This window comes from Melopsittacus undulatus, chromosome Z (assembly GCF_012275295.1).
Source record: "Melopsittacus undulatus isolate bMelUnd1 chromosome Z, bMelUnd1.mat.Z, whole genome shotgun sequence".
In the NCBI taxonomy this organism is placed as follows: Eukaryota; Metazoa; Chordata; class Aves; order Psittaciformes; family Psittaculidae; genus Melopsittacus; species Melopsittacus undulatus.
Genome location: NC_047557.1, coordinates 89,443,774 through 89,456,966, shown reverse-complemented (window position 1 = coordinate 89,456,966; position 13,193 = coordinate 89,443,774). Strand labels below are relative to the sequence as shown.

Genomic DNA, 13,193 nt, shown 5'->3' with positions numbered 1-13,193 from the left:
CGTCCACACATGCTGCAAGACAACCAGAAACAAAGATTCTTAAAGCACAAGATAAAGATCAGAATGTAAGAAAATGGTTTTTCATACAAATCACTGCTCCTGGGAAGTATTGCACCCCTAGGAAGCTGCAAAAGCGGTGATGGCCGTGGCTCTGGGGCCAGATGACAGCTTCCCATCAAAATGAAGACAGTTGACCTTTCAGGGGGATGTTACAAAAATCAGGAAAATTACCTGGTGATTTAGGAATTAAGCCTAGAAATTACATTTCAGGAGGGTTATCATGTATCGTCACCTCTCTGGCCCCTGCTTTTGTGTGCTTAAATTTGAACAAAGTGTCAAAATGGCTCTTGACAAATTCCTTCAGTTACAAGCTTTTTCAATAAACAGGTAAATATAGTATTCCTTTGTTTAGGACATGTAGCTCTCCAAGAAACTAAAACATCCCTGAACTGGCAGCACCAAATTTGTCCAGCTAACACTTACACTTATTTTGTTAGCACAGAACATACAACCAGTTACTGCAAGGAAAGGAAAAAAAAATAAGACAAATGATTTGCCTACTATTAGTTACCATAGGCATTTTTATTACCTTAAAGCTTTAACATTTGACAGAATAGTGGGACAGGGAAGAGAAATAGGGAGAATAACTTAACAATAATAAAAAGCAGCCTTGCTGGGAATTATGTTTATAAAAATGAACCAACAGGAGCTTCCTGAAAGTGTTGAAGCATTTAAGTTATCTTCAGGACAACACGATGAATCCTGGTATTCTCACGGAAGTTTTCAGTATTGTTGAACAGTCCTTCAAAGTGAACATCATGAGAAAACCAATTTTCTATTTCTCTGTTCTTATCTCCAGAACTGTGACTTTCAGAAAACATCTTACTGTAATTTCTCAGAGTTTGCAAAAGTCAAGAAGGACAACTCCTCCTGTCAAAAGGCACACACCATTCCACAACTCAGCTTTGCACAGAAGGCTATAATTGCCAACGACTATGCCAAAATCCCAATGTTTAAATGATTATGGTTTAAGGAAAGGTAAGCTTTTGCTATTGATCACTTCTTGCTATTAAGCATAACAATACAGACAATCCAATTCAAGAATTTCCCAGTACACTGATTAGGAAATGTGCTATGGAAGCATTCCCCATATACTTGTCATGTCTTTTATCCCCTCCCTAGCCACCTGCATCTGGCTAAGGGAAATCCAAGTAGCCCAACATGACCATTTTGTCTTAGTATCCAAAAAGGAAGTTTTAATTGATAAGCAGTAGTGGTAAATAAATAAAGAGACAGTTACTACATTATTGATCCCCAACTCCCACACTACTAGTGGTCACAATCTGAAAAACCTTAGCTGACCATAATTAAAAGAAAAATAGGAATATACATAAAACTAGCTGTCTTAGACAGCATTTTTATTCTAAATGGATAGAGACATAGCAGCATTTACAATAAAGAGTTTTTAAAAGGCATCAAGTTGCAAGCCAACCATTTGAAAGAGGCTTTGAAACATTGTCTTCCACAGCACTTTCTGCCTGTTTGTCAACAGGGGACAGTCTGAATGCAGATTATCCAACGGACAAACCGGCACAGTAACTAATCTAAACTTCAAACCCTTTTCCTGAACAGTTGGTCACATCAAGCATCACCCTCTGTAGCAGCATTTGGAGCACTCTTCGGTGTTCTTTTAAGCGGCTGGTATACTTGATCCACTTCTTTAGAAGATTTTGATGTTCAATAAAAATATTTAAAATAGAAGATATCTTCTGTCATGAAAAAAGGTAAGATTTCTTTTTCAGATTCTAAAAAGGCTTATGAACTTCACTGACAGCATGTCCATAATGGAGCAGGAGTTAGAACCAGCAGAATAGGCACTTCAGCAACACTCTGTTAACTGTTTCTAAAGTCATATTGGCTTTGGTCCAGAAGACTGTTTCTTACTACTTTGTGGTGGTGTAAGGACACCAGTGGGGAAAGGTGAAGTTCTATTCTGCTCAGACAACATGGCTTTATTTGCTTGAGCTTTGTCCTGAAAGCATAAGGAAAGGAGATAAGAGAAGATCTTTACTTTGGTATATCTATGCAACAGAGCAATGTAATTCATCTCTCTGTCTAATGCCACTAACAGCAACCTATAAATCATGTAGTACACATTAGTTAGTGAATACAAGCTTCAAGAGATCAGCATTAACTTTTCAAACCTTATGATCAGCGTTATGGTACCTGTATCTTAAAGAAAGCAAAATTCAGAAGCAACTGAACAGGAAGAACTTTAACTTCTATTGAATAACTTCTAAATAATCTAAAATTAAAAAAAATAAAAATATAATATTAACTACAATTTGCTGGACAAGATTTTGATCCTCTGCAAGATTCTCATGCTGAAAACTACTCTTGCTGAACTTCTTGTCAACCATCACCACCATGAAACAGTCTCACAAGATCACTCTCAAGCGATCAGTATTTTCTTTTTCATCAGAGAAGTTTACATGACCTGCATTTTCTAGAGAGAAAGGTATAGCACAGTATTTGAAGTATTCAAAAGGGTAGAAATAAACTTCTGATCTCTAAGTAATTATTTACTCTTTGATATGAGAGAATTACATCACAATCACCTTTTTATGAAAACACAGAAGAAGTCAGTCCCAAGACAAAATTTTCCTAAGAATTTTGGAACTGGAGTACAACCTTGTGCCTTTTATTACCTGAATATACTCAGTATCTATCTAGTAATGCTTCACTGAAGTTTACTGTATGTTCTAACCAAAGAAGAAACAATACTCGAAGATTACACAGATTTTGTCTTCGTTATGCACATACATACCAGCAAATCCAAGCCATTTATGTGTGTCTGTATATTGTGCATGTCTTCAGGAGCTACACCTCTAAAGTGTTTGAGTCTGGAGCTTCCAACTTCCCTTATCGCCATTGCAAACGGAACCATCCATTTTACACATTCTTCTACCTCACACCATTCATAACCTGGAAGACAAAGGCATATGGTTATCTGCCTGAGTGAAGACTTAATGTTTGTAAACACACTAGACTTAGCTTATAAATGCAAATACCTGTAACTTTCTGCATTAGCTCAGATGAGGAGAAGTGATACAAAGCAGAAGCCGCAAGTACTCCATATGTATATTCCAAGCAGCCAATATCCAGCAGACAGAGATCCAAGAGCTACAAGACAACAGATGCTTAATATGTCTATGACAAGAACACTTTATTTCCAGGTGAAATAGCATTTAAAGTAAAAAAAAAAACAAAACAACCCCAAAACAAAACATCAGCCTTACCTCCGCTATTTGTACAAATATTTGCTGTGGATATTGTGGCAGCAATACCTCATAAAGCTTGTTTAAATATGCAATTTGCAGGTAAATGTTCAGCCACGATACAACTGTTAGTGGACTTAAGTTCCAGTTGAGAGCCTGAAAGAGTAAGCATTCACAAGACTTCAGTATTAATAAAGAGGTTCTAACTTAAACCACACAACTATATCCAGATCAGAAGCTGTAATTCAGTTGGTCAAGGCATCTTTGAAACACACAAATCTAGTCCTCTCCTATACCTCTTCCTGCTGATAGGGTGGGGAACAATTAATTTTGTTAACACGCACATATTGGTAGATGCTCTAAATTACTTGTTACCTAGAGAATATTATTTTCTAATTAGTACGAGAAATTGTACCTCTTAGCAGTACATAAGACAAATTGAGCCTCTCTGCTTTTAGTCTGATTATGCTATATATTTTTTAAAACTCAAGTAGAATTAATTCCACTTTGACGTACTACCTTCATAATGAGCAATTCCATACTGAGGATTTCATCTTCTGTACAAGCCCCATCTGTGACATAGGCAAACTGGTGCAACTTTGGTGGATAAATTTCCTGAAAGATAAGAAATCAAGCATTTAATTTGTGTAATACATAGCAACTAATCTCTATGTGCTTTCAAAAAAAAAAAAAGGGGGCAGAGAAGGACAAAAAGAAAAATAATGGACCACCACCTCAGCATTTGAAAACAGAGGGAAAATTAAAAAAGAACCAAGCTCTCCATCCTAACTCATGGTGTTCTCCTCTGCCTTTAATGTCCACAGATTTCTTGTTCAACCTTCCTGCTCATAGATTTCACCTTTCACTCAATGCACCAGTACAACATGCTTTATGTTTGACTACAGCATCACTGAGATGGGATCATAATTGACATTAAGTTTTTTTTTTTATATATCCTAAGGCCACTTAGCCCTTACTGGAGAATAACAGATTGAAGAATAACAGCTCTCTTATAAGAGAAACAGTAAGAACTTAAAAAGCACTATGTATTTTAACAGTTGAATTTGTTCCAGTAAATAAAGAATAGCTCAGATTCTTATCCAGTAGGTACTCCACTGACAACAGAACTGCAACAAGCAGTCTCTGTATACAGCAGCCAGGCAAAAACTCACTTAACCGTAATTAAAAAATTCAGATTTAACACTGAAAAGATTATCCTTTTAAAATTACGGATATACTGTGAGGATAGCTGGTCATAGACACTTCTTCGAAAAACAAGAGAAACTGAAAAAAAGTATCTTTGTCTTCCAGCTGAAATGTCATAGCAAACTCCATAAAGCCCGCCAAAACCCATCTAGCATACACTAAGTGTACTGTCTGCCCATTCACATTTTTATGTTTCAGTAAAGCTGGAGATACTTACCTCAAGCTTTGCTGCTATGAATAAAGAAGAGATACCAATAAGCTGCAATAGTGTTTTTACAACATCATGTTGTGTTGCCATAAACCGATCAAAGAAGTCTTGTGCTAAATAAAAAGTTTCTCTATGAAGCTTGTAGACTTCACAAACCTGGAGAGACATCAGAGATTACAAAGGTCAAGAACACTGTTGCAGAGTCAAAACCAGATGCTACAGATGTATTAAAGAATAAAATCAAAAGCTAAACATAAAATTCATATTGGCTTTCTGCTTCACTGCTATTGTGAAGGAATATGTTAACTAGGAGCATGAGTTAAACAGTTTCCTTTGACACAAGATGACTGCCACTACAGTAACTCTCCCCCCAGAAAAAGAGATCAGAGTGAATATCTTTTTAGGAAATGCAAGCACATGTCCTAACAATGTCAGAACATCAGTTCCTCATTTTTGCAAAGCTGCATCATTCCAGCACCTCAAAAGAGAAAATTCTCACAAATCCTTCAGAATTAAGAACAGAGACTATGCTGCCAATTCATCTGAACAGCAAAAAAGACTCACATACAGGCAGAAGAGTTGTATTACATTCTACGTGGCAAATAACAGAGAGGTTGCAAGATACATCTAATCTCCAAACCACCACACATCTTCCTTCTTGCAAGGACTATCGTAATCACTCCTGCAGCTTTTGTCTACTGTGTGACCTTAAAAAGCTTACGTCACTTTGGGGACAAGTTTATTGTTATTCACTATCAATTTATCAATGAGCAACAGCAAATACCGTCAGTTTGTACACCATCAACACAATCCACTATATATACTTTTAAAAAGTTTGGTGCCATTCTTTGACTAACTTCAAGATGAAGATGAGTGTCTAATATTAAATGGGTTATGCAAATATCATTAAGGGCACTCATGACAGTTGTTAGTACACTTCAACAAAAGCACACTTGAAATACAAGCATGGAAAAGCTTACCTCCATTAGCCAGTCTAGAAGGATTGCTCTCATTTTAGGTTGCAGGAGAGGGTGCCTTTGCATATAAAATTTATCCCTCACATACGTCTCCTCTTTTTTCATCATGTTTTTCCATACATCATCTCTGTTTGCCCAGCTAAGATAGATCAATGTTTAGTCTCAAATCATAAAAAAGGAAGGCAAACTAGCAGCAGCAAAACAGCACTTACCCAAGAACTGGTAATGGTGAAACTCTAGTTCGAACAAGACTTAGGTGTGGAAACTGAGAGTAATCAACACCAACTGGATCATCATCTTTATCTGGAGTAGGAATCAGCATATGGGCATTTTTGGGATCAGTATTCCATGATGGCTGTTAAATGAAACACAAGATTTTACAGTGTGCCTTTTAAAATAGTCATTTTAGCTATAAATAGAAGATATTGGCCAGAAAAACTATGACAACAACTATGATTACCTCTTTAAACTACACAGAATCACAGAATTGTTGAGATAGGAAGGGACCTGTACGACATATTGTTCAACATCCCTGCTCAAGCAGGGCCACCTAGAGCCAGTGGCCTCGGACTTCATCCAGATGTCTCGTCCCATCATTGGGCACCAAGTAAAGGGTCCTAGCTACATCTTCTTTACATCCTCCCTCCTGCTATTTATATGCAACTGACAAAAATCTCCCCAAGCCTTCTTTTCTCATGGCTAAGCAGTTCCAGCTCCCTCAGCCTTTCCTTATAACAAACACACTCTGGTCTCTTAATCATCTTAGCAGACCTTTGCTGGACTCTTTCCAGTGTGTTCAAGTCTCTCCTGTACTGAGGAGCCCAGAACTGAGCATAACACTCTAGGTGTGGACTACCAGTGCAGAGTTTATAACTAAAGCTGAAGAACACTTACCCTGTCCTCCTCTTGAAGGACAACTGTTTCAAGAAACAATATCCAAGTCAGAGTCTCCTATTGTAATGCAGCATTTTGGTTTTACCAGAAATATGCTTGCCTACAGGTAAAGGATAAGCAGATGGAATCTCAACACCTAAATAAAAGGTCAGGATTTCTGGCAAGGAATATGTAGATGAAACACTGGAAGCCATGGTTCCATGTAAAGCAACCCTGACAATGAACACAGCAAAATAATCATTTAAATAATTTCTTACTCATTCATCCAGCAGTGATGGAAAAACAAAGCACATATGACACAAATGTTTTCAGAATAAAGCAAGTACATATTAATCAGTTCTCATTAAAACACCAAGTTGACCTTTTCATGTACATTAATATACATGGCCAGGTCTGCTAACGTCAGACATTCGACACTTCACCCACAGTATCCTTTTACTTTTATTTGGACCAGAGCTAAAATTGATGTTCACCCTTCTCCTGCCTAACTCTGTTTAGCAAAGATCTTGGTGTACACTTCGCACAGCTACCCAGGAAAAACATTACTATTCTATTTGTCAGTAGAAAACAAAACCAGCTCCATGTCATCATATCTAAGCAAATTAAAATTCTGGTTTTTCTGCCTAACAGTGAAGCCAGCCATGTTGCTGCAAGCTGATCTGTTTTGCACCACTAAAAGGACAGAACTCCCTAAAAAGATTTGATGGGCTTTAAGAAAAATAAATAATCAGGACAATCATCAGGTGCTAACAAGTAAAATGCTTTACACGAAGTTTTGCCTCTTGCAAGGAAGCTTCCACACCTGATTTTTGCCATTCTTGCTACAAATGACATCACTTTCCAGCAAAATGGCAACCTGCTAGCACCAGCTTTAGAAACAGAAACCACTGACTTGATGAAACAAAAAAAAAAAAAACCCACATTTCACAGTTCACTCGCATCTAAGACTTCTTTGTACTTTTGAGTTACTGAAACACAGATGGATAGCTTTTCTTCTTGGAGTTCTACATGCAAATCCAGCATAGCTACATACCCAGCCATATATATATATATATATATGGTGCCTATACATATATATATATACATATATATATATATTAATGGTGCCTACTACACCAGCATCTTCTGAAGAGGAAGGGAGCTGCTTTGTCCCGAGTTCAACCAAAATAGATGTCTCACATGCTACATGGCAGCAGGATCAACTTAAGGTATCTCACACACACACACACACCTTCCCCCCCTCCCCCCCCCCCCCAAATCTTCAATAAGAAAATACAAATAAAGGGTCAGGAGTCTCTTAGATATTTTAAGAAGTGAAAATGAAGTTTTTGATTAGATAATGTTGCTCACCACAACAACTGGGAAAGAGATGCAAGTAACCGAAAAAAGCATTTGGCTTAGCAAGGGACAAGAAGGAAGCGTGTAGGGGCCTCAAAAGAGGGCAGCTACTGGGAAAAGAGACAGGAGTCTGAATTAGCACTGGTGAGAGAGCACCATAGCTGTAAATCAGACTCTTGAGCTTTAAAAGCAGATTTAGCAAGACAAATTAAAAAACAATATCAAGAAACGGCATTACATCACATTGTAACTGTAAAGAAGCAGGAGCCACCACTGCAAAAAGAAACAGTTTAAGGTGGGGAGGGCATGAGGAAACCACAAAGAGCTTCCTTTGGGCTTGCACAGTGCCAACCTGACAGGGGAGAGCTGCCAAAAAGCAACAGATGTTACAGAGAATCTGTGCTGCCTTGTGAAGGAAATCCTACAGTCCTGGGCTTCCTTCTTAGGCAAGGGGCTGAAGTAGGAGGCAAGCCAAAAATCAGTGGGGAAACCTGCCTCTACAAATCTATATGGAACCCAGCAAGAAAGGTTGGTGATATCTACAGTAGTATTCCAGACACAGAAATAGGAATGGTTGTCCAGAGTTAAAGTTCTCCAACCTGAGAACTAGATAGAGATTGGAAGGTGATGAGAGCAGCCAAACCCATACAGCTCCAAAAAAAGAAAAGCCAGGAGTTCAGGGGTGCTTTTTTTAAAGCTCAGATATTCCTATTCCTCAGTTTTCTGCAGCATGCTGTCACTCACTGATATAGCAAATGTTCATTTAAACAGATCTTTTGGACGTCCTTCAAGTATATAGGCCAGACCCAAAAAAAATGGAGAAGGCAGTAAGCACTGAGGATATAGGTCACAAGCCAGGCAGATGCTTCAGTGAAGCAGCCACATTTAAGAATATAGGCTGCTGAGACACTTCTGCATCTCAATATGAGCTGGACACCCCCCCCCCCCAGTACAAGCTTCCTGAGTCAGGGCAAAGAGGGCAGCAGGAAAGCAGAGCAAAAGGGTACCTTCAGCTCCACTGAAACAGCAAGGATTTCCAGCATGAAAATTGAACAGAAAGGAACTGGAAGGGGACAGGTCTGCTTGCCCCACCCTAAAAAACAGCACCTTGTAGCAGAGTGACATCAATACCAGTTACTAGCCTTAGTTTGTCTGTCAGAAATAATAAGACCCATAATTCTAGCCATTTTTCTCTCATAGGATACATTAGTTTGAAGTATAGGGTTTTTCTTTGGCATCAGAAAGATTCCAGAATTAATAAGTAGGAGAGAGAAGAGCAACTCACCTTATTAAGCTGTTCCAATTCTTTCTAAATAGCATTGGTGCTTCTACTACTTTTAATTTTTTAAAGATCTGAATATTGACCTACCCCAGACTAGGGCCAAGTCAAGACCTCAATCTGGATATAGTTTACATTCTTTTCACATCTGTTTGCCTGAAGATTTGTAAGCTGCTTTTGAGGGATGTTGTTTTGTTTGTTTAAATTGGATTTTTCAAAGGTAAATTAGGCTGGTTAAAGAAACTTTTTGGCGGATATTTTCAAACCTGTTAGGTGGAACATCCTGGCAACAGTAAGACCACATTCTGGAAAAGTGTCCCATGGGAAATTAAACCAATTTCTTGAGAGTTTACTCCATCTTCTTTTCACCTGAAAAGATTAGTTCGCTTCATATAAAGAAACAAACCTCTATAGTAAATTCTCCACCCTAGATGGAGGTGGCCATATAATTTATATCACAATTGCATGGATGACTCTAATCTAGTTAGATTAGATTTTGTTTTACATAGACTCTTGGAAGTGTATCCATCCACAGAAAGCAGCCAGAATTAGTAGGAGAATTGCTAGCAGAATTACAGCAGTGCCAGTCCTCTAAAATCAAACATAGAATTTACGCAGTATTCTGCTGTCACAAACCTGATGATATAGCCACCCCTTCATCACATAAAGGGTAACAGCATTCTAATTAAGAGCTCAGGCCTTATGTTCAACAGAAACAAACTAATGAATTTACTATGAAGATGCCATAAAGTGGAATGCAACTATGATATTTTGCCTTATGTATAAACTAGTGTCAGTAAACAATTTATTTAATGTACAAGTCATGTGGTATAGGCTGCAGTGGATTTATAGCTACTTGCATTTTAGAAATGTTGTGCCTCAACAAAATAGCTGTCTCACTGGCTATCATACAAGCCTGCTATACTGCTGCTGGAACCATAAACATATTCTCATTAGTGGCCCATGGCAATTTATATCAGAATAGCTTGTGTCACACCACAGCCTCAAGAGCTGCTGCTGTGCAGCCAAATGTTAGCTTTTTTTTTCCAACCAGACCTGTAACAATCTGGCTACTTTGTCACAACAAAAAAGAAAAAACATCTGTGTGTAGGGGTTGATAATACAGGCACACATTTTGTTTATGGTTTACAAAATCAAAGGGGCAAATCACACCAGTATTCTAAGATTAACTTTAAAAATTCACAAGTATTTTGAATGCCTACTTTATGGATGCCTAAATTATCTAAGTTTTACTTTACCTATCATTCCCAGACTAACTCTGAATAGCTACCAGGCTGGGAACACAGGAATGAAAGCCTTTATCTACTTTCAAAGTTGAAGGCCAATGTATAGAAAACACTTCAAGTTTCTTTCACTGTCTTTATGAAAGAAGGTGGAATTGGGCTCCTGTGAGGTTTTTAACAATACCTTATTATTATGCAATAAACATGCATAAGTGGTAGATCAAGCTTAGCTTAGATCAAGCAGAATGAATCTTTTGGTGAAGGAGAAAGCAGTGGTAAAGGACAGGCAGCTCTTCCTTGTCAGAAGTGAGAAATTAGTTTAATATACCACACAAGAGAAAGACAGAAGGGAAGGAGAGATCCCCTCATTAAATGCTCACCATTTGAGCCCTGTTTAATATGTTGACTGATAACTAGTATATGCAGTTGCAACAAGCAGAGACCATTCCAAACAATGATGCCCATCTGTTATGGTAGCACTTTAGTCTTAGAACTTCCAGCTGCCACTTCTGGTTACATGTGCCACATTATGCATAGCCTTGCGTACCAAATGAGCATGGTCTGTGCTCCCTGATCATGACTTTTACAGCTTAAGTATCACCCTGTACGTGCATTAACAGGCTGAAGTTTTAGTGCCACTGACCAAGCAAGTGTGTGTGTGTGTGTACATGCAGGAAAAAATGGGGGGAAGGGGTGGGGAGAGGGGAGGGAAAAGGGGAAGGGAAGGAAGAGGGGGAGTTGAACCTGCTTCAGAAAACAGGCTATTCTGCTTTATTTAGAGTGGGCATCTTGATATACAAAAGCATCATGCTTTCAATACTGTATACCAATACAGCATCTGATATAGGTACCAAAAGCACCTCAGTTTTGAAGAATATGGGAAGGGCACCAGGGGCAGAGGGAGGAGGGGAGAAAAGAGGGTACTACTAAAGTTAGTTTTAATTAACTCAGATCTTTCTGGATGACTTATGGAGAAAGATGGCAATGGTCACTACCAACCTCCACTGTAGGCCCGATTTCCACAGGTGACTTGATAGAAATTATCTCTTTGTTTCATAAGGAAAGGAAAGGTATTTTACTACTCCATTAGCATCTACTAAAAACTTATCAAGTTCTGATCAGGAAGCCCTTACTTTTTCAGTCTAATAATAACCCTTCTCAATGTGAATGGAGCAGACAGTAGAAAGTATCCTGGAGATCCTTCCTCTCCCATGTGATACAAGTAAAGACATGATCATGAAGAGAACCACCTCAAAAGATGATTCTGCTTGTACGCTTAAGGGTCTTGTGCTTTGGCCTGCAAAGTACAGCACGTAAGCACTTACTGTACTCCTGCAACTCTCTAAAGAGGTCAGTGCAGAATCCCTCCACATCGAACTAAAGGCAAATGAAGGCTTTTGTAAGGTGCACCCTTGCAATCCCAGGATAATTGGTTATAGTGAAGTATTAACAATGCTTTAGACCAACAGGGGCCCCATCTCTTGTAAAGACTCAAGAGCAACTGGTACAGACTGAAGTGTTTTGCATGTTTCATCAGCCAGCGTTGATAGCCCCCCTTGCCCACTGCTATACAGCATGGGTACCTATATATATATCTGTTTTTACCACATTTGAAGGAATAGGGTACTGCAAAGTAACAATAAAATTAAACAAGATTGCAGCAGTACAGCCTAAAGACAAATCAGTTACCTGATTTTCACACTGCTTTTTTCTAGTCAGCTCCATATTTGCAACTTCTTCATCAGGATCCTGCAAGAACTACCAAAAGTAACATGTAGTTTCTGAAGCACAAACCACAGGATAAGCAGCCGTGTGCCTGGTCCCTCAGGACCACAGTCCCGCAGCAGACCCCCCCCAACCACCCCACACCCGACCACCACATGGCCTGCAGACACCCAACAAAAGGAGGCGAGGGCTCTGAGGCCAAGCCCGGCAGCAGAGCAGGCGCCGGCCTGCGGGCACCAGGGTGGGCGGCTGGGCCGGGCGGGCCCACACTCACCGTAGCCACATCAGCTTTCCTCTTGCGGGCCCGCATGGCGCTCTCAGCGGCTCCGTCCCCATTGGCGGGCGCCTTCTCCTCCGAGCAGTCACTGCCAAGAGAGGAGAAGCTAAAGGAGCTGTGGCAGCAAGGAACCTCCTCAGAGGTGCCTGCGGGGACCTCGGCCTAGAGGGCCCCGCGCACGGCTGGGCCAGCAAGCAGACTTACCTCTCCCGGCGCATGGTGCACGCCTGGATCGGGTCGGGGCGAGCGGAACGCTGTGCGGGGATCAGCCGAGAAGGCCCAAGCCTCAGCCCCCACAAAGAGCCGCGGAGAAGCGGGCGCACGGCGCGGAAAAGGGCGGTCGCAGCCCCGGGCCGCCCCGCCGGCTCCCCCAACCCCGCAGCCGGTCACCCCAGGAGGCGACGGGGCACCCACCACCCGCTGCCCAGCAGCACCCGCACTCCGTCGCCCGCCTCCTCTCCGGACCAGAGAGGAAGGTATCTGGGTAGGTGGGTGCCCGGGGCAGCGCTGGTGGGGCGCGGGGGCAGGGCGGGAGCGCGGCGCGGGCGGGCTCCGCTGGGCGCCTCCTGCCTCACAGCGCGGCCGCTCCCGTCCCTACGCACAGCGCACCCCGCGCCGAGCGGGACATTTAAACGACCGGCGCGGGGCCGCCTCCCCGCCCGCCCGCCCGCACACGTGGCCCCGCGCTCGGCCCTGAAGCGCGGCCGGGGCGGGGTCTGCGGGGGGCGCGGCGGGGCGCGGCGGCGGGACCCGGGGAGCTGCACAGG

The 13,193-nt window shown here is 41.1% G+C and overlaps 1 protein-coding gene across 2 annotated transcripts; it reads right to left on the bottom strand.

The window, feature by feature from the left end:
* Nucleotides 1-563: 563 nt before the first annotated feature.
* CCNE1 (cyclin E1) lies at nucleotides 564-12,959 on the bottom strand. 2 transcript variants are annotated; one of them, XM_005152200.4, is made up of 11 exons: nucleotides 12,631-12,959; nucleotides 12,424-12,514; nucleotides 12,114-12,182; nucleotides 5,882-6,024; nucleotides 5,673-5,808; nucleotides 4,702-4,848; nucleotides 3,798-3,893; nucleotides 3,300-3,434; nucleotides 3,072-3,183; nucleotides 2,828-2,985; nucleotides 564-2,032 (listed from the first exon to the last, which is right to left on the bottom strand). In XM_005152200.4, the coding sequence occupies exons 1-11, from the start codon at nucleotides 12,642-12,644 to the stop codon at nucleotides 1,910-1,912; spliced, it is 1,224 nt and encodes a 407-aa protein (XP_005152257.1). In that variant the 5' UTR covers nucleotides 12,645-12,959; the 3' UTR covers nucleotides 564-1,909. The 2 variants fall into 2 exon arrangements, with proteins under 2 accessions (XP_005152257.1, XP_030907842.1); XM_031051982.2 differs by having other exon boundaries at nucleotides 1,792-2,032; nucleotides 12,114-12,173; nucleotides 12,631-12,958.
* Nucleotides 12,960-13,193: the final 234 nt, after the last annotated feature.

What these genes read in the sequence shown, in the direction of transcription:
- CCNE1 (XM_005152200.4), bottom strand. An exon ending in TCACCATTACCAGTTCTTGG is followed by an intron (nt 5,809 to 5,881) that starts GTAAGTGCTGTT and finishes GATCTATCTTAG; the next exon opens with CTGGGCAAACAGAGATGATG. An exon ending in TAAATGGCTTGGATTTGCTG is followed by an intron (nt 2,033 to 2,827) that starts GTATGTATGTGC and finishes TTATGCTTTCAG; the next exon opens with GACAAAGCTCAAGCAAATAA.